General features: G+C 42.9%; 1 protein-coding gene across 4 annotated transcripts; it reads left to right on the top strand.

Moving 5' to 3' along the window:
* The first annotated feature begins 647 nt into the window (after positions 1 to 647).
* LOC311245813 (uncharacterized protein) lies at positions 648 to 21,251 on the top strand. 4 transcript variants are annotated; one of them, XM_084335804.1, is made up of 5 exons: positions 648 to 910; positions 1,539 to 1,651; positions 12,835 to 12,979; positions 14,635 to 17,110; positions 17,390 to 21,251. In XM_084335804.1, exons 4-5 carry the CDS (start codon positions 14,854 to 14,856, stop codon positions 19,705 to 19,707), a joined length of 4,575 nt encoding a protein of 1,524 aa, XP_084191930.1. In that variant the 5' UTR covers positions 648 to 910; positions 1,539 to 1,651; positions 12,835 to 12,979; positions 14,635 to 14,853; the 3' UTR covers positions 19,708 to 21,251. The 4 variants fall into 4 exon arrangements, with proteins under 4 accessions (XP_084191930.1, XP_084191929.1, XP_084191932.1 ...); XM_084335803.1 differs by having other exon boundaries at positions 648 to 914; XM_084335806.1 differs by lacking the exon at positions 14,635 to 17,110 and having other exon boundaries at positions 648 to 914.
* The last annotated feature ends 4,577 nt before the right edge of the window (positions 21,252 to 25,828 follow it).

The raw sequence follows: 25,828 nt of genomic DNA, 5'->3' as shown, positions 1-25,828 counted from the left end.
TTGCCTAATGGTAGATATGGGTTACCATTCTGAGATGTTACTTTCTCCAGTGTTTTCTCCTCAACCTCAGTATAGATAGCAAAAATATTTGTGGACATAATCATATCTAACAAAAATATTCTCAGATGGGGTCCCTGAGACAAAATCGTATCAAAATGGGGGTCCTCAGCCTAATGATGGGGGGTCATTGACACTGACAAAGATTGATAACCACTGTATTAGGCTTAGGCTATATACTGAAATCGTATAAAAAATACCTTGCATCTCTACCCCTGAGATCGCGTCTAATAGGTCCCGTTGAAAGAATGCTTAGAATAAGAGTTGGTCGGCCTATAATAAACACCACCATTAAGGAAGCCCGACAAAATGGCCACAACTTCCCGCAGAGAGTCTGAAGCAATCTTTTTTTTAGATTGATCCTCAAATAGGTGTAATAAACCTGCTCACTTGCAACTTATTTGTAAGAAGATACCGGTAGCAATGGAATCTATAATAAACAAGTCAATGCTTTACTTGTTGTTCGCTAAAATAAACTATCCGCCACAAACTGCGCTGCAGCTGGTGCCGCCGCTACCCGGAAATATTCCACGGGCCGGAAAGGACGCACACGTCACTCACTTTTACCCCAAAAATATTATTACCACGGACCGTCCAAAATATTTCAGTCGACAAAATCTCTCACTAACAACAGCCTTAATAATGTCGTTACGGACTTATTATGTAATCAAATGGCGAGGAAACAGTCGCAGCATCCATTGCTAATATAGTTTCGAGGGAGAGTGGCTCCGCGGCGTCAGTGAACACGGCTCTGCAGACATGGACGCGGATGGATGGTAGTTGTAGCTAAATGTTTAGAAGGCGTGACAGCAGGCCTCGTCCATCTGGCTGCGGCTCTGAAACTACTGGACGCGTAGGTAAACATTTGCTGAATGTACTTTACGCAGCAGACATTATTGGTATGGTCGGCATGCATCTGATTATTGTGGTTAAGAATGCAAGCTAACATGATGAGCTACATTGGTTATTATTGTGTGTGTGTTTTCTATACTGCGTGTGACATCTTGCAACGCGCTGGAATAACAAGCTGAGCAATACAAGGAAAAAAAATCATAACTTGCATGCAACACTTAGCATCTTATAGATCCTTTGAAACTGAAGTTTTGCATGCGAGCGCGTGAATGAATGAATGAATGAAAACTTTATTTAACAGATTGCAGAATGGGTACAATACAGTACGGCTCAATACATACAATTGTTAAGGGGATGCAGACCTGAGAAAGACGTTTGTCTTGTTTCCATCAGGGTCCCCCATTTTCAATTCATATAGACTAGCGTCTTATGATTTTTTGTGTGTGTGCAAACGTTAGCCCAATACTATCATCACAGTGTGCCACCACCACCACCACCGCGAGTGCATGCGTTATTATTGCATTATTATTATTATTATGGTTTATTAACTAACGTTCCTGGTGTTTATATTATTGTGCAGTGGCTGTGAATCGGATGTTGATTTCAGAATTTCCTTTCTTTCTTCACAGGATTTCTATTTCCCCATTAAAAATGAGAGGTCGTCAAATGTGCGAGATATTATTTCCATCTGTCGGGAGAATTCACTCCACTGTAGTTCCATTTTCTTGGATTAAGGGAAACGGTAAGAATAAAGAAATGAAACTGAGATGCAAAGTATACCCATCTGGACCGGGGTTGGTTTACTTTTCAGTTGGCTCAAGCAAAGTGGTTATACTACATTTTGTTAGCCCATTATAATAGAAAATGTGGACAGTTAATACAAATAATAATAATAATAATAATATGATGAATTGAAAATGGGGGACCCTGATGTAAACAAGAGGAAAGCCTTTCTCTGGTCTGCATCCCCTTAACAATTGTGTGTATTGAGCTGTACTGTATTGTACCCATTCTGCAATCTGTTAATACAGTTTTCAATCAATAATGGGGGGGGGGGGGGGGGGGGGGGGGGTGGAAGATAGATAATATTGCAAATTAATCAGCTTTAAAATGCACCCCCTGAACCTGAACTGAATCAGAAAGTCCTCATGGGAAGCTCACACTTAACACTTTGGGTGCCGGAGGTTAAATTCATTATATACCATGGGTTGCCAGCTCTATTTATCTATGGAGAAGTTCCCCTTCTTTGCAGGGCTATAACTTTTTAAATCATATTGCTAGATTGCCATTATTAGGGCCCATTCAAAGTCCTATATGTATTGTTCAGGGTGAAGCAACGTTAAACTTTTTCATTCACAAATTATTCATACTAAAATATGGTCTAATGTATAAGTATGTTTTCATCTCTTTCTGCAGCTTTCTCCAGAACGTGATTTATAGCTCCAAATGCATTATATTGATGATGAAATACAGTTTGATAGCGATCTGTGCCAGATAATAAATTTCAACGGCACGTACTTCTGGAAGTTACTACACGTCATCTGATGTTGACCAGATGGCCGAGGGGGCGTTTATAATTCCGTGGGCAGCGTTATACCATTCATCTAATGTGGGTCAAATGTTCATCATAGCAGTTAGTATCGTACACATTGAAAAATAACGCTGAATCTTACCGTATCTTCGTCGCGCCGTTGGGCGATGAGCGTGGAACAGACATTTTCCTATTATGGGATGTAGAAATATCCGGTCCATTTCCAGGTTGTATAATAGTATATACGTCCAAATCATGTTGTTTATCGAGTTATTGGCAACGGATCGCTATGTATTGTATCGAGCGCGAGTGCCGGGAGCTATAGAGAGTGCCCGGAAGTAATATGGGCGATCAGCACTTCACCCATATCACTTCCTGTTTGGCGATTGCGCCGATCGGCCACCAGATGGCGCTCTTGAACCGCTAGAGAGTTCAGTGGGGCATTTCGGTGGGTCTCAGGGCTGCGGGTGGAAAATATGATTCCGATCACAGATTTTTGAAATATTGATATCAAAGACGAGTTACGGCGTCTTCGGCAACTTGAGCATGGCTAGGAATGACGTCTTAACACGTCTTTCGGCACTCAAAGTGTTATTAACAGTATGGAGGTAAATACAACATCTCAAGCATTCAAGTGCTTTGTTTGGAAACTCTGAAAATAACATCATGGACGCAATAGGGTTGGGTATCGAGCGGTACCGGTTCCAACGTGGTTAAACTACCTGGGCCGAATGTGGCACAGAACTAAGCACCGAAATCCAGCGACAGAAAAATTGCCTATGTCCTCCGAATTGAATGGCTAGCAGAGGTCTTTTTGCTACCTGTTTCTGTGGCTAAACTTTCAAGTACATTAATAAAACCAAACAAATCAAATACACTCATACTGTAAGCAGTGTGGTGCAGCCATGAATTTGATCCGTGATGCTGGTTTTCAGAGGCAGGTCAGAGGGGACAAAGCGAGAGTTATGGATGTAACAATGGCTCTGTGATGGAACAAGAGATGCCATTCACCAAGTTTAAATAGGTGATTCGGTATTTGCATAATTTTCATTTCTTAAAATTTTTAAAGGGGCAGTTCACCCAAAAAATATATATATATATATGTTTCCACTTTACCCGGAGTGCTATCTATCCACCCAGATCCTTTTATCTGTGATTTGCCTAGTTTTGGAGATATCTACCATAGATATGTCTGCTATCACTCCAATGTGGCACTCAAAGTATACAAAAATTGAAAAACTCAAAAGCAATGTCTCTTTCCAGAAATCATTGATTGAAAACTTTATTAACAGATTGCGGGATGGGTACAATACAGTACGGCTCAATACACACAATTGTTAAGGGGATGCAGACCAGAGAAAGACTTTCGTCTTGTTTACATCAGGGTCCCCCGTTTTCAATTCATAATGAAATCATCATGACCCGGTTAGTCAAGATAATTCACAGACTTAGTTGTGAGCGTTTTCATGTAGGAACTATTTTCTACTGAACCACACACCCCAGAATAATGAATGCAGGTGTATGTCTGTACAAAATATTTCCTACTTGAAACTGCTCACAACAAGTTCTGAGGATTATCTTGAGTAGCCGGGTCATGGTATCTGGAAAGACATTGCTTTTGAATGTATTTTATTATGTGCTAAGCACAACAAACCGAGTGCCATTTACCTCCACTGTATTGGAGTGATGGCAGATATCTCCAGGGTCATGGTTTCTGGAAAGAGACATTGGCTTTAAGTTTTTCTAATGTATTTTTGCTGTTTTGAGCACAACAAGCTGAGTGCCATTCAGCTCCATTGTATTGGAATAACGGTAGACATTTTTATTTTGGGTGAACCTCCCCCTTTTCTTTTGGCACTGTTTAAGAACTGGCATCATTTTTTTGTTTTGATCCACTTTTTCTCCCATTTTTCTATATTTTCTCCCATCCCAATTTCGTATCATCCAATTCAACCCTCCCCTGTCACGAACGCTGTTTCTTGCCTCCCACAAGCCGGCTGCAATGTGGACTAAGTCATACATAGCACAAGTCCCCTCCGGTACTTGAGGTAACAGCAGTCGCATCTTTTCACCTGCGCAGCTCGATCTCTCAGTGTCGAGGAGTAACGCGTGGGAGGCTCACGCTGCCCCCGACACTTCCTGATTCTACTGCGCAGGCGCACCAACCGACTTGTAGGAGTCGCTTGTTCACAACGTTCGATCCCCACCCTTCAGTTTTTAGAACTGGCATCATTTTAAAGGATCTGTTTTGGCACCAGAATAATTTTAAAGGATCTGTTTTATCACCGGAATTGAAGAAATTCAGACAATACCCAACCCCAGACATGATAAATTGTGAGGCACTGGTTTTCCCTCAAATTATGCAACACACAACTATATTACACATAACAATAATAATGATTATTGTTTATATTAACAATGGGTCTCATTCACCAACATTGCTAAAAGATTTCTCTTAGGGCAACCATCTTGGAACCGCCTAAGACAAACTCGCCGACAATTACACCCGGATTCACCAACGCGTGGAGAACCTGTCTTAAGTGGCAAAAACTATCCCAGCTGGGTAGCCTCTTCCGTGACTGCGCTGTGCAAGCCAGGGGCTTTTGAATCCGCAGTCACTCGCAGCTCCATAGCTCGCAGGCTAATTTGGACCACCAAGCACTGCTTATAAGCTCGGGGTGGGTCCGAAATATATCAGATATGAATTTCAAAGGTACCCAGCGTACAATTAGGGGTTCACACACAGCCGCGCCGGGGTCTGAAAGCTCGGAGTTCCTAATAAACATTTAAAATCATTTTTATAAACTGGTCAACACGGCATTATTTCCGGCGTTGGGTGCATGATGCGCACCAGGCAGCCAAATACGGAAATACGCGGCTCGCTCTGTGAGTAGTACCACTCGTTTTATAAAAATGATTTAAAATGTTTATTAGCAACTCCAAGCTTTCAGACCCCGGCGCGGCTGTGTGTGAACCCCTAATTGTATGCTGGGTACCTTTGAAATTCATATCTGATATATTTCGGACCCACCCCGAGCTTATAAGCAGTGCTTGGTGGTCCAAATGAGCCTGCGAGCTATGGAGCTGCGAGTGACTGCGGATTCAAAAGCCCCTGGCTTGCACATCAGTCACGGAAGGGGCTACCCAGCTGGGATGCCCACAATGAGGAATGTCACTCATTGACAAACATGAACGCGCGTTCCAGTTTAGTTTATTTGCATACAGACACGCCTCCGGCAGCTCCTTATAAAGCCAGCCAACAGAGCCGTGTGCAAATGAAATCGCAAAAAGTATATAAGAGTTAAGACACACCTGTCCAGCTCATTATAATGCAACTGACTATGATGCAGCCGTGTGGAAATGGTGGCCGATATAGGTAGTGGAAGCGCTTTGCGACGGATCAAAATGAGATTAGATTATTAATGTATTGTCATCATACAGTTCGTGGCCACCTGCTGCAGTGCACGCACACACACACACACGCACGTGCGCGCAGTACTGTATATAGTCTACGCGTGTAATGAATGAATGCAGTCAGTGATGCAGTGGTGGTCCCATGGGGTACCACGCCGTCTAGCAGTTTTCTGAGCAGAAGTACGCGCAGTCGCGCACGGATGTGTATGCGCAGTCGCGCACGGATGTGCACGCGTGCACACACAAAAATGCACTCCACTCATTTGTTGTGCGCTAAGTACCCACCGTCTTATAACAATAGCGCAGGTCGTCAGGTGTCTTCAACTACACTACCCGGCACTTATCTATCACCTAGACTTTGCATAATAATAGGATACCAATACTAACATAACAAAGAACGAGAAGTGCAAAACCAAAATACAAGCCCTGTGGGGGTTTGCGTGATCTGTGGAGCTCTCACTATGTGACAAATGGTCCCGACTGGAAGAATGAGGCATTAAGTTGTGCTTCAGAAGGAAACTGTCCTTCTATAAACTGTAAGTTACATTGTTAATTTAGTTTGTATTTACTTTTCTAGTTTAAGTTAATTCAATTAAAGAAATTGTAACTACAATATTGTATCTACAATTACATTTAAAACATTGTTTGTTTTTCAACCATATCTGTTGACAATATAATTTCTTTATATATTGAAGGCTACATCCTGCTACCTTTTTCAGCTTCTCTATTTCAAGGCAATATTTACAAAAACTAAACTAAAACTAGTAATTTCCTATACAAACATGTTTCCTACTATTCATGCATAATAATCATCTGTTCTGTGCGACCGCGAGGGAACATTTATGCGCGTAGGGTTGGGGGGAAGTCCTTGCGACATACTAGCGTCATGTCCAAGGGGTGTACTTGTACATCAAGCTGCCTCACGCTACGGAAACAGGAGATAGGCTCCTGCCCCATGAGCCGTTACGGCTCGAGAACCATTGGTTCTCAAAGGCAAAACTTCTTCTTCTTCTTCTTCTATTCCACTATAGATATATCCACGCAATAGCGTTAGTTCTTATTTATTTATCCACTGTCATTTGCAGTGTTGGTGTAGTAGGCTACATAGTGTATTTGAATATCTGTTTTATTGATTAATGATATATTTGAAAGAATGCAGGTTATAGCTATATAAAACGACAAATGTCTGTCCCATTGTAAATGAATGGGATATATTGCATGTTGGCTATAACCTGCATTCTTTCAAATGTATAATTAATCAATAAAACAGATATTTAACTAATAAGAAATACAAATGCCACAGAAGGCATTAATAATCTGAGGAATATCTGAGTAATTAAGTAATTATACATTTGTCCAAAATAGCTGGTTCAGATATGGTTAATCCAGCTGCCCTGTGATCAGATGAATCCATATTATTTATTTTTCTGACATCAAATGCAAAATTTTTTATCATACAAATATTGACATATTTATTTAAATTATGATTAATTAATCCCAAGGAGGCCTGTAGAGTTGACATGAAGGAATCACTATGATTCCTCCCAAATAAAGCCCTTAAAGGGGAACTATTTTACTATTTCTTTCACTATTTGGGCACTTTTACACAATTCCTGTGAGTTTATGGAACACCTCTGTAATTATATTTTTTTTTAATTCATTGTTTTGTATTTCTAATCAAGTCCTCAAAAACAGCATTTTTCGACCTCAAGATCTCGAGCCGTTTTGAGGCTGGGCTCCTAAACCACTGTGTGGCCTGGTGGCATCTGCCACATTATCATGCAGCTGAGTCTCTCTGACATCACAAATCATCACATTTTCAGATGACTCAGTTCAGTGAGGGTGAATATTGTGAGAGGAGAATTGGAAGAATGCGCCAATATGAGAATTAGAGACATAGATCATTATTAATATAAGTCCACATAGCTAGGAAACAATGCTAAACACTGAAAAAGGCAATTTATAAGATAGTTCCCCTTTAAGAACACTGGGTCTCATTCCCGAAATTTTTTCAAAGATATATTCTGGAAGACTTATCTTGGAACCACTGAGACATAATCTATGACAAGTACACTCTGTCCTGAACGTGCTGGTAATATGTCTTAAGTGGCTGAAAAGGTTGCACAAATTATATTATCTGATATCTGCTTGGAGAATGGCATTCTGTCTTAAACTCGAAAGCGCGTTCCCGTTCAGCTCATTTGCATACAAAACAACGCCTCCATAGCTCCTTATAAGGCAACTGGTGACGCAGCTGTGTGAAATGGAATGGCGGAAGTGCTTTGCGAGTCTTGCGAGCCGCGTTATTACGAAACCTAGCGTCAGTCAGTGCCAATCAGAGAGCGTCTCCGAGAAATGCGGCTAGGTTTCGTAATCACGCTTGCGCCCATCAAAACTAGATTAGATTAATGTATTGGCATCATATACAGCTCGCGGTACACACCTGCTGCAGCGCGCGCGCGCGCACACACACACACACACACGCGCGTGCAGTACTGTATATGAATGAATGAATGACATATAATATATATAGCCTACAGCGGGCGTAATGAATGAACGCAGTATGGCTTATTATTCCATAATTAAGCCTATAGGCTACTGTTCATTCGTAGGCGCGCACAAGACTTGTTATGGAATATTAATGCAGTCTATTTCCACCGATTAGCTTTAGTTCTTATTTATTTATCCACTGTCATTTCAGTGTTGGTGTATAGGCTATATAGTGTATTTCAATATAAGTTTAATTGATTAATGATATATTCGAAGGAATGCAGGTTTATAGCTATATCAACCCCCTCCAATGTACAGTAAATGACCAAGTATGGTTTTGTCAATATTCCAATGTACAGTTTTGCTTGTACAGTGTAAGTCTATCCCCCACCCACCCCTCCTACCCAACCTCCTTCAACAGTTTCTACGTCAAATGTACTCTCTTTTCTGGACTCTTTTTGTATCACAAACAGTACTGTATTTGCAAATCTGGTATGTCATAAATGTATAGATGTAGCAGTACTGTCTATCTGTGTCGTGTGTGTCATATATGTTATGATGAATTGAAAATGGGGGACCCTGATGTAAACAAGACGAAATTCTTTCTCTGGTCTGCATCCCCTTATGTAATTGAGCTGTATACTGTACTGTACCCATTCTGCAATCTGTTAATAAAGTTTTCAATCAATCAATCAATCAATCAATCAATCAAACAAAGCTCTGTCCCATTGTATACCAATCAATGGGATACATTGCATGTTGACCTGCATTCTTTCAAATGTATATAATTAATCATTAAAACAGATGTGTAACAAATAAGAAATACAAATTCCACAGAAGGCATTAAATTATTATTATTTTCAATCATTTCACAATAATAGCCTAATTGTGTTTGAATATCTGAGTAATTAAAGTAATTATACATTTGTCCAAAATAGCTGGTTCAGATATGGTTAAGCAGCTGCCCTGTGATCAGATGAATCCATATTATCTATTTTTCCGACATCAAATGCGTAATTTCTTATCGTATAAATATTGTCATATTTATTTTAATTATGATTAAGTAATTAATTCCAAGGAGGCCTGTAGCGTTGACGTGAAGGAATCACTATGAGAACACAGTCTGTCAAGTTATAATAACATTTTAAATTAGTCAATCAATCATGAGATTTGATCGTGGGCTGAGAGCATATTTAAGTGTGCTCCTCAGCACTCTTAAATCTGCTCTCAGCCACGATCAAATAAGATCTCAGGAAAGTTTGGGAACTCCCACTCCCAGCCCTAATATGTCTTAAATGGGCCGAAATCTGGCTAAGATGAAATATTTTGTCGTAACTTCGTTCGGGAATGAGACCCATTGACTTTATGCATGTGTATTTATCTGCATGCCCACATCTCAGCAACTCTGATATCATAAAAAAACCTGACTTTCCCACTCGTAATTTCCACTTTGTTGGGTCGTTCATGTGACTCAAATCATGTATATTTGTGATGTAACCTTAACTCATTCCCCGCCAACAACGAGTTTACTGGTTATTGGGCGTCATGCGTTGAACGCCAACAACGAGTAAACTCGTTATTTGGTAATTTTTTCTTTTATTCAATATTTTTATTCATTATTCATCCACTGACCTCGGTGTTGCCATAGGAAAGGATTCTGAGTTTGCCAAAGTGCAATACCGGTCGCATCCTGCTAGATGGCAGTGTCGCCCACCCTTTGAAACCTTATATCTCACCCTGTGTTACACTTAAATCCCTCCGGGCTCTAAATTTAGATAGAGCAGAGTAAATTGCTTCATCCAACCACTTCGAAACGCATCTGGCACACTCTATCCATAAATTGTGCCAAATTATGTCCGGGACCAGATGGACACCAATACTGGAAATCGTGATCAGACAATTGGAATATTCTTTTTGGAATAGCCCAGATCAAAGGTAAGGACTATCTGACATCAATTTCAGCTTGATCCAACAATGTTTTCATATCAATCCAGCTGATCAGCGTGTGTAGTTTTCAAAACAAATGCTGTTACTGGCAATCAAAGCATCACAAACGACCCCCCCCCCCCCCCCTTTCATGCATTCATGATGAAACATAATACCTATTATATACATTTGATTTGGAAATAGTAGCGTGTCCAGGGATGAAATGCCATTGCTTTTAGTAGAATTCATGTAGCGCCCTATAATTCAGCTTTCCAGGAATTAGCCCGGATCACTCCGAAACTATACTTATATTCACCACGGGATAACACGCGAACGTATACATGAACACATTTATTCTTTTTTGCATCGTGGACAGAAGATGGTTACTGTCAAATGACCATAGTATTGTATCCATAGCTATAATATAGAATATAGATATAGCTCTACAAACAAGGTGACGCACCCCTATCTTTAAAGCGTGGCCTAGCTAGAACAGGATGAAGAAAATCCCCGGCGCTGAATGAGTTAAGGTAACCATTTGTTGTTGTTCTTTTTTGAGGGGGGGGGGGGGGGGGGGGGGGGTTGGAGTCTGTGGAAATGGTCTGCTTTGGTCTGTGAAGGTAACCCTTACTCAGAAAATAAATTACCTATTTGAAAGTCCTACACTATTGACTATTAAGACTTATGATTGATTAATTCTGTATTGTGTCTACCTAGCAGATTGCCACTATTGACAGACCTGTTGCATATGCATTTGTAGGAGGCATTGTTTGTCTATTCCCTCCTTGTTTGCTCAGCACCTGGTTAGGAAATGTACTTTTTGTCCACCAGTCACGAGGTGTGTATTTATTCTCAAAAATTCAAAAAACCAAATTAAATATCCTATTCCAAAATAACCTTCAATTGATGTTTGGTTATCTGCCGAAGTGGTGAGTATAGACAAACTTACCAGCCACAGCCATAATGTAACAGCATTTGACTAGTGGCAGATGTTAAACGTCAAGCCTGCTCAACATTACATGTAGCCTAACGTGAAAGATGTTACTATAGAGACGGAGCAGTGTGGCAGTTTTCAGTGACGAAATCCATAACACTAAAGATGGCAGCAAAAAAAAAGAAACTACTTACAAAATAAACAAACCGTATTCAGAGAAAATTATTAAATGTAATTTGAGTAAAACTATAATCTACTTTATCTTGAGGTTAAATGTGACTTAAAGATGTTGAATGAATCACAATCTCTGCTAAAAGGCTGGGAATCATACAGTGAGTGGTTGCCATGGTAACCAACTATGGCAGGTGGCGCATATGTAGAAGCTGGACAAAGTAGATAAAAGCCATTTTTCTATCACAGAATTGTCCTTTTTGACCACAATAACCATTCTGTGTTGTCAGCAATTTACCAGTGACTTCAAATATGAAAGAAAAACTGACATTTATGACACATTCTTGGATATGGGTGACATTTCAAAGAGATAGGGGTCAGGTCTTGTCAGTCCCCATTATCAAGATGGCGGCAGAGTGACCACACATCTCTTTAGACAGACTTTGGTAACACTCCCATAGTGTTCAGTCTGCTATTTTCTGGCAACAGAATAAACAAATGATAGTGCCCTACTGCCCTGATTGGACTAACAACAACAACCAAGCTACGAGGGCAGACCTGCGTCGTAGGGAGGCTTGAAATGGTGCCAAAACAAGTTATAAATAAACAAGCCATGAATTAAATTTTCTTAATTTGATAATAAAAATGTCAATGATTTGAAAAAGGAGCACATTGAAGGACCTGTTTTTGAAAATGGAAGATGTCTGGTCACCTTTCTACCTGTTTTTCTAAAGGCGATTGCCACTGAATTTCTTCTGCAAGCTATGCTATCCCTTTCCCCCTAGGAACACCTGATCTGAATTATTTAACATGAACTAGAAATGATATGTGATATCACACTGATGGCTCTGTGTTCAAACTAACTGAGGAAAAAATGGAAAAGGTGACTGACAATAGCCTAGATGATTTCTTGGGGATGTTGGTGAATTATCGATTGAGTAACTCTTAGCACTAGTATAAGATCATGAAGCTACTTCGGATGTGCTATTATGGTGGTGATAGACTGGCCAACTTTTTGGGCAATGTTGGAAAAGTGGATGTCTTCACATTTATAGTGATTGCATGGCAACCTCTTGTTGCCTAGATACATTATATTGTATATTTACCCTCCTGTTGGCAAGCACATTGGACCTATCATGTTTCCCAGAAAGTTGCCCAGTCTATCACCACCCTTAAAGCTCAGACATGGCATGAGTCCACAAAGTCTGCTTTTATTGTCAATGCAGGAACTTGTCTGTGACGGGTTCAGTGGAATTGCATTGCTAGCTAAGAGCTTGGACTGTAGTTGATTTCCTGTCGCAGCGCTTGCTAATATCAATAACAGACCGGAAAGCAAATGCAGTCCGTTGTAGAATGTTTGTTTGTTTTTGCTGTCAAGTTGAAAGTAGACATCTATAAATACTGATTGAACTGTCTTAAACCCTGAATCCTTAAATTGAATGATATTCTCCTTTTTTAGGTTTTGGTACATTGGGAACCTGGGACGCAATTCGTGGATATTTCATGAAAGGGAAATCTTCAGACTAGATCACAACTTGATAGTTGGACTGACTGGAGAGGGCTGTTGGTGACTATGGGTGACAACACTGTGACTCTGCCCCCAGGTAGAACATTTAGATTTAAGCAACTGTTTGTTTATAATTTAATGTCCTATGACGATGAAAAAAAATTGCATTGGAAATATGTGGTTCAATTGTGTTGCACAGTGTATACTGTCGTACACTGATAAAACATGGGTTTGAGTCCTGGCTTATACCATGCTGTCACATCTCTCTACTCTTATCATTCCTCAGTAAAATAAATATAAATTATACTGCCCACGATCCACACTTTCTCAACTCGGGTAAGAGCACTGTGTCGGATACCTTGCAGAAACCATTAGAGTAGGTGAGGGATGGGGTCCAAGGGAAAGGTTACCCAATGTAGAATATCTCCTGTATACTATTGTACAGTATCTCCAATCTCCAAGGTCAGCCTGTTGGACAGGGACCCTCGGCAGTGTGTCTCCATTAACTAGCTTTTACAGATGGCTTTACCCCTGGGGCAGAAGCTGTTAGTTTCTTTACAGCATCTCTATTAGCTTCCATGCCCATCTATTCAACTAACTTGCTAAACATGGTCAAATATGGATGGAAATCACTTTACTTGTCTTCATAGTAGAGGTGCACCTACTTTTAGGAAGTCTGAGGCATTTTGTCACTGTAGCATTGTTTCTAGCACTGTCAAATTAACTGACCATGCTGACTCAATGTAATATGCTCAATCAAAAGATTTAACAATGCATCTAATATTAAATGTTACTCAATGTAAGTTATCGTTGAAGTGGCAAGTAGAAACTTTACATTTGACAGTTTCAGTGACGGAACACCCTGCACTTTTTCAAAGTATGTGAATTCTGTATTTTGTGTCTGCTACCGAAGCAACCCAGTAATATTCAACCTTTGAGTGTCTTTTCTGGTTTATTTTTTTAGATTTGAGAAATTTGGAAGCTAATTAAGGTGCTACATGGAAGCTAAGTGTTGCGTTCTGCCCACTGGGTACAGCCACCAACTGAACCAAGTATTGACCATATTCACACGGTGGCCATTTTGCTCTTATGTCATGCTCAGTTTTGGTTAGTTTCCACCCTGTTCCCACCTTGGGTGGAAAGGAATCCAGCCTGACCATGACATAAGAGCAAAATGGCCACTGTGTCAACATGGTCAATGGCAAAAGGAGGCTGAGGGTGCAGTTGTCCAACACAACCATTCTGGGGTAAGTGATATATTTAAATATTATTTAAAATGTTTTACTTTGGGCAACCTTTTGGTTTAAGAGCTTTTGTCAAGGGCTGGGTTAAAAAGAGTGAATGGTTGTTAACCCTGTGACTGGTAGAGAAGACAAACTTGGAATGGAATGATTTTCAAATGTCCTAAAGATAAATTCTTACAAGCAAGAGATACTAGGTTTAAATCAATGTGCTGCATGTCCATATTGATAAATGTATGGAGATTGACTGCCTGCTCAAAGGTTCAGAAGTAGTTTATAGAAATCGTTTTTTTTCTTCTTTTTTATATATAATATATAGGATTCTTAATAGGACTAGTTGTTAAAGATCCCTAAATATTCAGCACAACAATTTAATGATATGACCATTTCCCTGACATTGTTCATTGGTATCCCATTGCTAGGGACAGTAAATGGGGGCACATATTTAAAATAGCTCTCATTAACCCGTGTAAACACACATTTCCCCCTTATTTTGTCTTTTCATTTATAGGAACCTCCTGGCTGAATAACAGGATGATGGAATTTGCCTGAATTAAAGAAAACAACGGATATTTACCCACTAACGGGCAGAGCAAACACATTAATTGAACTGCTTCTCAGTAAAGACTATTCTGTACAACATTGAAGTAACTTTTGAGTTGTGTACCTCAAGGCCCCATAACCATTTCACCAGACACATCTCCCCTGCACTTGTCCCCTCTCCTTTTGGATGGAGAGTGGGGGCAGTGGACGGACTGGAGGGAGTAGCAGCAGTCGAAGTGCCCGATTAGGAGGGAGTAGCAGCAGTGTTATTGAACGAAATTTAGATTCAAGCCGAGGTGATTCGGGTACTTCCAGAGGAGTTAGCAGTGTGACATCATCCCTTGGTCGAAGTCCATCTGTAAGCAGTGGTGGGATCATTGTTGCGGCTCCCAGTGCAGGAGGTGTGGCCCCTGCACCCCCATGTGCCAGTGAGTGGGAAATGTTCCAATTTGGAAAATACAATTTGGACATTATAGAGATGTTAAGTGGGCACCAGGCCCATCAGTTCAAAGGCCTTGGTTTAGAGCGACAGCTACAGCATCAACAACAAGTGCAACTTCACCAGCATCAGCTCCAGCAGCAGCAGCAGCAGCAGGCTGAGTCTTCAGGAGCTCTTCTGTCTGGGCTAGGCTTGGGCCCCTTGCAGGGGTCCAGAGGTAACGCCTTCTCCGATTCTGCCTCCATTTTTGCCAAGATGAGTGCCCCTCCCCCCCCCCCACCCCTACAACAGCCTTCCTCGTCTTCTCATAGCTCACGCTCAAAGTCGAGCAAAATGAGTAGCAGCAGCAGCAGCAGCTCCAGCCATTCTTCAGGCTATCCCCAGTTCCTGCGCTCTTTCCACCCTTCTGACGCAGCGCTAGCACAGGAGCAGTTACATCCAGGGGTGGGCCGCTTTGAGCACTTTGCTGGGGGAAGCAGCAGTGGTGTCAGTGCAGGGGGGTTAGGAGGACTAGTAACATCAGCACCCCCTCCCCCTCCTCCCCTGCATCCAGGCCTCTCTGTTCCCCAAGCATCGCCTGGCCCCTCCTCTTCCTCTCCTTCCCCTTCTAGCTCCATTGCCCCTCCAAACAACCCCTCTAGCAGCAGTGCGGTCAGCTCACTCGGACACCAGCTGGTTGGGGCATCACAGTCTGATGCACGGAGCCTTCACCAACAATTTAGTTGCATGTTAGCTGCTAATCAGTACTTCCTCTCTGGGGTGCCTACTAACGCCAGCCTAGAGCAGTTTCTGGTTCAGCAAGGAACCCACAACCACTTGGGACTTGGTTTAAGTCAGACAGGTGGGGGGGAGTCTAGCTCTGGCCTTGCGCCGCCTCCGGCTTTGCATTCTTCTCACTCGCATGGCCACTCCGCCTCACAGCAATCTGCACAGCAGCCTCTCCAGCAGCAACAGCTCCCACCTCACGCCCTGTCCCATCCTCATTCTCACTCACATCCTCATCACCCACTCCACCCGGGTTCCCAGCCCTCTTCCCTGGGTGGTTTTGACTTCCAGGGCATTCCCGTTCTTTCATCCAATCAAATAGCTTCTCTCATGCAACAGGAAGCGGGCTTGCCCCTCCCCCTGCCACTTCACTTATCCTTGTCCAAGGATGATGGTAAAGGAGACAGCAGTGGGGGTGGAGGCACAAGCAGCAGTAGGAGGAAGAAGGCGATGGCTGGCTATTTGCCACAGAGAAAATCTGAAACTAATACTACCACCAGCCATGGCCATGGCAGCCACAGTGGGAACCCCAATACTAGCAGTAGTGGAGGAGGACTCAGCCATGGTCAGCCCCCAGCATTGATTGGGGGTGGGGTTGGGATGTCGGGTATGGGAGGGTCATCATCCTCATCTGTTGTTTCCTCCTCCTCCTCCTCCTCCTCTGCTCCCTCCTCGACTGCAGCCTCGGTGTTGGTCACTAACGGTCCGCACCACTCTAAATCTGATAACCAGAACTCCATGCAAGCCGACCCCACAGAGGATAACGCAGAGTCCTATAACTGTGGAGACTGTAGCAAAACCTTCACTCACCTGTCAAGCCTTCGCAGGCATTTGCGCATGCATGAGCCAACGGCGGCCGGCACTAGCAATTCTTCCACAACTGGTCCCAACCCAATTCATATCAAATTACAGCCTGATCCCAGCCTTCCTCACTCCACCCAAGATAATTCCCAGCCCCCGTCCAATTCCTGCCCCAGCCCTGACAAAATGTTCCATTGCTCTGATTGTGGCAAGGGCTTTAAGAAAAAGGGGCATCTGCTCCAACATGGCGTCATACACTCCGCGGCCCGCCCGTATGGATGCTCCACCTGCTCTCGGGCTTTCAATCGTAGAGAGTCACTGACGAGGCATGAGAAGATTCACGAGGAAAAGCCGTTCAGGTGTCCAGCCTGTGGTCGCGCCTTCCGTGAGAGCACCTCCCTACTCAACCATGCTGCCTCAGGCACCTGCGGAAAGCCAGGTAGGGGACCAAAACCACGGGGCAGCAAGACAGGAGCTGATGGGGAGGACAGAATGGGTGGAGGAGGGAATAGAGGAGGGGAGAGTTATCAGAGTAGTAGAGGGGCAGTTTATGGGAAAACTGAGGATGATGATGGTGTTATTATAGTGGGTGAAGGAGAACCAAAATCGGGGTTAGGTTGTGATGGTCTTTTTCAGTCTGGAAGGGGTGGGAATACTAACAACAGGGATAGAACAGATGGTAAATACCCCACTGACTTTTCTCGGAATCGTTACACAGGCTACCATGATGACCATCGTTCCCAAGGTAACCCGTCTCCATGCTACTCCGGTGCCTCCCCCTGTGGGAGTGGGATGGCGGGCACAGCTCTGAGAAAGGCGCCATTGGCCCCTACATTGCATCCTCATCCCCAGAGTCAAACCCAGCATCACCATCAGCCTCACCTGCCCCTATCTTCTCTTCTCGACGACTCAGAAGATGATGTCACTAGCTCCGTCAACAATGCTATTTCTGCCATAACGGCAGCTAGTAGCAGTGGGAACAGAGACGATAGGGGGGATATCATTGGAGGTTTGTTGGGGGGTCTCGGCTTGGGTCCTCTGGGATCACCCTCATCAACGTCTGGCATGGATAAAAACTTTCGAGGTGGGGGAAACCAGGGGGGTATGAGTAGTAACCCACAAAACCCGCCTCCTAAACCCAAACGTCCCCGCAAACCAAGAGCCAAGAAAGATCCAGCAGCCGGTGGACCACCCCCCAAACGCAGACAATACACACCTAGACCTGGGCCCAGTGGGCTTCCACGCCCTTACCTTTGCAGCGTCTGTGGTCGAGGATTTGCACGACGTGAAACGCTACGAAGGCATGATCGCGTCCACACCGGGGAGAAGCCTCACCACTGTACAGTTTGTGGGAAATATTTCCGTGAAGCTTTTCACCTCAGCAAGCATCAAACTGTGCACTCTGGGGCAAAGAATTACAAGTGCAGCCTCTGTGGGAAAGAGTTTGGTTACTCACAGAGCCTTAGGAGGCACGCAAAACTACATCAGAAAGGTGAGGTAGAAGAGGTGCCCACAACACCAGTCGTGGAGAGCCTGAACAGCTTTAACCCAAACCCTCAATGTAGCGTGGCCCAAGACAGGAGCCAGAACCAAGGGAACACTTCCTCCTATTACCCGTATCCACAAGACGTCAAGCCTCAAGGCTCAGAGACCCAACCCCCACCCAGGCTTTACACCTGTGCTATATGCTGGAAGTCTTTCCGCCATCATTTCCACCTGACTGCCCATCACCAGACGGTTCACGAGGGTGGAACTGAAAAGCTGTTTTGCTGCGAGGTGTGTGGGAAAGCCTTTGCCTACTCAAATAGCCTCACACGACACAGGCAATCACAGCATGGACTGACCCGCACTGAACAGGCCAACCCACAAGAGGGTGGCAATGGATCAGGAGACAACAGGGATGATGTTGGTCAATCTGCGTCAGAGAGTGAAGCTGCCACCAATGCCCTATTGCAGATGGCTCCATCCACCGAGAGCCACGGAGGGCCCAGTCACAGTGTTGTCGCCCATAGTCACCAACAGCCCCCTCCACAACCGCCAGCTGGTTATTCCCCCCTCTTCTATGATGCTGCAGCAGCCCAGCCCTCAGCCTCTAATGCCCCACCCTACTCTCAGCCTCTGCCCCCAAACTCTACTATCATGCCCCCTCAACACAAGCATTCCCCAGCAGGTGTGAAAGGGGAGCACATTTATCCAGCAGGCTCCAGTAGTCACACCCTCCACACCACAGCCCCGTTCCAGCCCCTCACAGAGCTGCCCTCCACTGAGCATCATCATCATCTTCATCATCATCACTCACATCATCACCATCAGCCAAGTACCCTTTCTCACCAGTACCACCAACAGCACATCCAATCATCAACACCACCTGTCGAAATGAGGAGGCACAAGAAGAAGAAAAAAAAGTCTGAGAGGAGAGGGGGGAGGGGGAAGCTATTGGAATCCTCAGGTTTAGCCAGCGTTGACGGAAGCAAAGCGAAGAGAAAAAGGCATTCCTTTTTAAGGAATGAGTTAAAGAAGAAAAGGCCAGCCTCTCTCCTCTTGAAGATTAGGCGAGGGGGGGAACTGGGAGGGGGAGGGTATGAACTTGTCACAACCAGAGGGATGAAGATCCAAATTCTATCATTGCTCAAAGTCCCTGTCAAACGTTTTGCCTGTCCTATTTGTCCCAATGCAATGTTTTCCCGCAAGGCGGGGCTGCTAGTCCACATGGCTGTAAGACACCAACAACGAGCCTTGACTCCCCAGGAGCGACTTAAGTGCAGTGTATGTGGGAAGCAGTCTCATAGGCTTTTGGCAGCCTTCATCCACCGGGCTTCACATCGAGCCAGAGGGTCTTTCTCCTGCCGACGTTGCTCTGCTCGTTTCTGGAATGCTACACACCTCCACAGGCACAAGCTGGCCTGCCGTCGCAAGGCCAAAGGATTGCAGCAAGGAGCCACCATCGGCTTGAAGTGGTCGAAGAGGGCGGTAGATGGGAAGAGTGGAGACGATCATGGGGAAATGTCATCTCCACAGGGAGTGTACAGATACTGAGTAATTCTGGTATCTGAAAGAGAAACATTTTGAAGGAATATTTTAGTTGTAAGCTGTGGATGAGAAGAAAAGTGGACAAAAAAAAAGAATCTGATGCCTTTAGATATGTTGAATTTGCCTGGTGTCTGTCGACATCAACTCAACAGACTTGTAGATTTGAGTGTGTGTGTGTTAACAACTACTGTAGAGCATCCTGTAAAAATATCACCTGAAATTCTTCCAAATTGTATTGGAGGATGATTACAAAGACCTGACTGTTTCCATAGGATCATTAACCCTTAAGTGCATTGACACTTATGCTTGGCTGACACTGTGCAGTTGATAGACAAGTTTAGGTGATATGAACTGCTAATGTATCTCTCTTCCCCAAACCCTCACTAGCATCCCTGCTACACCCCCAATATGATAACTGTCTCTGCTCTGTACTTTGTCTTGTTGTTGTTCACTTAGAGGCCCTCTGGGGATTTAAAGAAAAAATTTGTAAAGTGCATTTATTAGGAGTAGGGACATGGGGACAAAGACATTTGTTGATAGAGTCAGTTTGTCAATGCATGTGTGTTCTCTGGTCAGTTTTTTGCTGAGGTTGTGAATTCACTCCCACAGTATGTAATGGTTTATTCAGTATATCCCAAAAGTTTATTTGTGAACTTAAAAAGTTACTGAATATCCCCTTTTTGATTTGAACACATCACATAGAATAGTAGAACAAATAATTTGGGAACATCATTAGAAAGAAGCTGCAAAAGGATTACCCTCCTGCCAAAATGAAGTAACTTACAAAAAGCCTTCCTCTTCACTTTATTGCATTTGTTTTGACATTTAATAGCTTTTATACCAAGAGATTGAAGACAGGTTGAAACATGTGTACTGTAACATGTATGTGTTAATCTCGTTATTTGTACCCTCTTTTTAGCATTGATTATTTCTACTTCCCAGTGGGTTTGAGACAACCTATCATAGAAGCATATGTATTATTACATGTATTTATGTGTGTAACCCAATCAGTCTACATGCCAATCCCATATTTAACCTCTTTTACCATTTGCTCTTTTCCTTTCTTTTTCTTTTTTTTGCTGAGTTGCAATCATGTTAACCTGTCGGGCCTTGTTTATTTTTTTTCTTCTAAAGAAAAAAAGATATACGTACATTTATGTCACTTTATTTACTTAAGAAATTATGATACCCCTGTCAAACCTTGTTTATTTTCTTCTAAAGAAAAATAAGTAGTTTTCTATCACTTTATTTACGGAGAAGTCAGTAGTTCATTATATTTCAACATTAAATAAACCATAAGTGTTCTCATTTGTTTTCTGTTCATTTGTCATTGATGCATATACTGTAGTGCCCAAAATAAGGTGCATACTGGTAGTTATAAAATCGTTACTGTTGCCGAAGTAAATATTGAAGTTTCACAATTATATTTAGCTTTATGTCCTATGTAAAGTTCATAATTATCACTGTGGATTCAATGGATTGTGGGATTTAATGGCTATACCAATAAATGTAATTTTAGTACAAATGTTCTTAGGCCTACCCATGCTATTGGGCAGATTATTCCAAGTCAATAAGTTGTATTGGGTAACTGGAATGTTATTTTGTCAATCATTAAAATGATGTGCACCACACAGGACATTAATGGATGTGTAAATCCTCTCAGTCCTTCCAGCTCCACTAGATGGCAGTAAGGAGCTCGTTTTCTTTTTTACTGTACACTCTGTTCTGTTGCCCTTGTTGAGTGTGGCAGTCACATGGATTTCACACTGATAGGGGGGTGGATTCAGGAGACAGAACGTGCTGTGTCTATGAGCTTTGTGTGTGCGTGTGTGTTCATGCGCGCGCATGCTTGTTTGTTTGTGTAGCCTATGCAAATTGCTGTTTGCCCAAAGATCAATGCCACACAAAAACACATACATTAAACAAATGGGGTTGACAGATGCTGTATAACATTGTAATTAGTTAATGAATTATAACATTCGGCCAAATTTGAAGTGAACAACATTTGAATTGGTTAACTGGATGATGATAGTCTAGTAAAATGATAATTATGACAATTTGACAAGACTATTGATTCATTATGGCTGAGTAGTGTCTAGAGGAAGATTTGTTTTACATCCAATCTGTAGGATGGTTACTTATTGTAAAATGTGAAAGACAATTTGGTTAAAAAAAAATGAATTTCTAGTTCCATGTAGCATGTCGGGAGGTTTATTATTATAATATTAGTGCAAAATAGGCCTATTCTGTGATGGGAATTGAATGAGAAATTATATATCATCTTCCCTGGCTGAAATACTAGACTTTGTCTAATTCAAGAGGATACTTTACAACTGGCTCAAACTGTACCACGGCCAACGATCACGTAGACCTGTAGGTTTTAATAAAGTGTGAGGGGCTCATTCTGAGAGGAAGACCTGTAGGTTTTATTAATAAATTGTGAGGGGCTCATTCTGAGAGGAAGACCTGTAGGTTTTATTAATAAAGTGTGAGGGGCTCATTCTGAGAGGAAGACCTGTAGGTTTTAATAAAGTGTGAGGGGCTCATTCTGAGAGGAAGACCTGTAGGTTTTAATAATGTGTGAGGGGCTCATTCTGAGAGGAAGACCTGTAGGTTTTAATAAAGTGTGAGGGCCTCATTCTGAGAGGAAGACCTGTAGGTTTTAATAAAGTGTGAGGGGCTCATTCTGAGAGGAAGACCTGTAGGTTTTAATAAAGTGTGAGGGGCTCATTCTGAGAGGAAGACCTGTAGGTTTTATTAATAAAGTGTGAGAGGCTCATTCTGAGAGGAAGACCTGTAGGTTTTAATAAAGTGTGAGGGGCCTCATTCTGAGAGGAAGACCTGTAGGTTTTAATAAAGTGTGAGAGGCTCATTCTGAGAGGAAGACCTGTAGGTTTTAATAAAGTGTGAGGGGCCTCATTCTGAGAGGAAGACCTGTAGGTTTTAATAAAGTGTGAGAGGCTCATTCTGAGAGGAAGACCTGTAGGTTTTAATAAAGTGTGAGCGGCTCATTCTGAGAGGAAGACCTGTAGGTTTTAATAAAGTGTGAGGGGCTCATTCTGAGAGGAAGACCTGTAGGTTTTAATAAAGTGTGAGGGGCTCATTCTGAGAGGAAGACCTGTAGGTTTTAATAAAGTGTGAGGGGCTCATTCTGAGAGGAAGACCTGTAGGTTTTAATAAAGTGTGAGGGGCTCATTCTGAGAGGAAGACCTGTAGGTTTTAATAAAGTGTGAGGGGCTCATTCTGAGAGGAAGACCTGTAGGTTTTAATAAAGTGTGAGCGGCTCATTCTGAGAGGAAGACCTGTAGGTTTTAATAAAGTGTGAGGGGCTCATTCTGAGAGGAAGACCTGTAGGTTTTAATAAAGTGTGAGGGGCTCATTCTGAGAGGAAGACCTGTAGGTTTTAATAAAGTGTGAGCAGCTCATTCTGAGAGGAAGACCTGTAGGTTTTAATAAAGTGTGAGCGGCTCATTCTGAGAGGAAGACCTGTAGGTTTTAATAAAGTGTGAGGGGCTCATTCTGAGAGGAAGACCTGTAGGTTTTAATAAAGTGTGAGGGGCTCATTCTGAGAGGAAGACCTGTAGGTTTTAATAAAGTGTGAGCGGCTCATTCTGAGAGGAAGACCTGTAGGTTTTAATAAAGTGTGAGGGGCTCATTCTGAGAGGAAGACCTGTAGGTTTTAATAAAGTGTGAGGGGCTCATTCTGAGAGGAAGACCTGTAGGTTTTAATAAAGTGTGAGCGGCTCATTCTGAGAGGAAGACCTGTAGGTTTTAATAAAGTGTGAGGGGCTCATTCTGAGAGGAAGACCTGTAGGTTTTAATAAAGTGTGAGGGGCTCATTCTGAGAGGAAGACCTGTAGGTTTTAATAAAGTGTGAGGGGCTCATTCTGAGAGGAAGACCTGTAGGTTTTAATAAAGTGTGAGCGGCTCATTCTGAGAGGAAGACCTGTAGGTTTTAATAAAGTGTGAGCGGCTCATTCTGAGAGGAAAACCTGTAGGTTTTAATAAAGTGTGAGGGGCTCATTCTGAGAGGAAGACCTGTAGGTTTTAATAAAGTGTGAGCGGCTCATTCTGAGAGGAAGACCTGTAGGTTTTAATAAAGTGTGAGGGGCTCATTCTGAGAGGAAGACCTGTAGGTTTTAATAAAGTGTGAGGGGCTCATTCTGAGAGGAAGACCTGTAGGTTTTAATAAAGTGTGAGGGGCCTCATTCCAAGAGGAAGACACAGCGCGTGCAGAACGTGCCTGTAACATGACACAGATCACTGTGAGCCCTGCTATGCAGCTGAGCTGAGCTATAGGGTTGCTGATGTGATGTGTGAATTTAAGGTGCTACTCTTATTAAAAGTGACAAAGTTGAAGGTAAAACTCACTCTTAAGGTACAAATACTGTCTAATTTAGAAGTGTGCTCTTGAATTGGCTCTTGGTAGCACATGCTGACAGGCACATGGCTAATGGGATGGGAAGGGGCTCGTCTCGTGAGGAAGGTACAGTCCTCTGCTAGAATTACACCTGTTAACACCTGGTCAAAATAGTATTTTGCATGGCCCTATAGAGAATCCTGGCAAAAACATTAAAATACTTAAGTATTATGTTATAACCTACTAATGTCTTACTCAAAATTGGTATTTAGATTAATTATTTTCTATATTATTCAGTGTAATAATACATTATTTATTGTTCTTAATAATAACCTTAATAAATTGGCTGTAAATATTAATTATCCAAGGTTCATCAAGGCCCACATGTTCATTTTGTTCACCTAGATCTTTTTTGGCTATAAAATGTCCCCCCGCCTCCAAAACACACACACACCACACACCTCGTAATTTGTAACTTGGAAAAAACATTTCATGTACTGCTAGTGCTGCTACGCCTCGCCTGCGCATTGAAATAGCCTACTGTACTCCGTGTGCCTAGACACCTCGCGCTTTTGTGTTTCGAATTGGTCTCACGCGGCTGCAGCATGGGGGAATCCTCTGGGCGGGGCCGTTGACCTAGTTCTGTCCTATAGGCGTTTGTTGTGGGCGGAGACGCAGTTTTCTTTAGCCAATCACAGTTAGAGCGGCAAGCAGACGGGCTTCATCCCCCGCGTGCCTGAAACACGTGCACCGGAGCAGCTATTTCGCCGAGGCTGATTCTGCCCGAGGAAGCAACGTGCTGATGTATCCCTCTCGCCTGAAAAAACGACAGACACTCACGTTTTCTGTGGATTACAACAAGCAAACTGGAAAAACTCCGGCTCCACTGCCTTCTGATACTATATTAAAGAACGCCAACAGTATCATGATTTAATGGGACATACATTTTGTCCAAATAATTTCCATTATACATAATACATATATAATAATAATATTATACTAAACATTGCAAAGTGTTTCCTTCCCCTTACCATCCCTTCATTATATCAAAGGAATGCCAATGTCTCCACAACAACAACTGCAGTTAACACACATTGCCAACGTGTGCCATTATCTGTCAGGTAGAGAGTACATAAACAAGATTATACGGCATGCCTCTTCAAGGTGTGGCACGAGGGTAGGTGTGTCTCATCAATATTGAGGATAATTTAACTACGCCCCCGCGAGATTTTTTTCCGTAGCCTATCTTTGTGAAGACGCTCTTTGATTGGCTAGCCGCGTACAGCGAAGACCCTCTCTGATTGGTTTAGCGCCGAGAAGGGTCTCTTCCTTATTCAACAACAATTGATATGTTGTTCCCTAGGCTAACCCTAACCTTAACCCTAACCCTAACTCTAACTCTAAGCATAACCCACTTCGAAAGAGGGCCAAAAAAGCATAACCACTTCGAAGCAGAGAATATATATGTACAAGGCGGAAGAGACCCTTCGGCGCTAAACCAATCAGAGAGGGTCTTCGCTGTACGCGACTAGCCAATCAGAGAGCGTCTTCGCAAACATAGGCTACTGAAAAAAAATCACCCCCTCGCGTCTTGCCCTATGAGATGTGACGTCACGTGAACTGCCCGTGTTCGTTCCAGCTGAGAGGACAGCCGTCGCGCGGCCCGTGCCCGTGCCCGTGCCCGAGCCCGTGCCCGTGACTGTGTGCATCGGATGCAGAAAAGTGCGCACAGGGAGAGAGGAAAGACCCCCCTCCCCTCACAGAGAG

The sequence above is a fragment of the Notolepis coatsorum genome (assembly GCF_963971535.1).
Source record: "Notolepis coatsorum genome assembly, chromosome: 19".
NCBI lineage: Eukaryota > Metazoa > Chordata > Actinopteri > Aulopiformes > Paralepididae > Notolepis > Notolepis coatsorum.
This window is presented reverse-complemented; position numbering and strand designations above follow the sequence as displayed.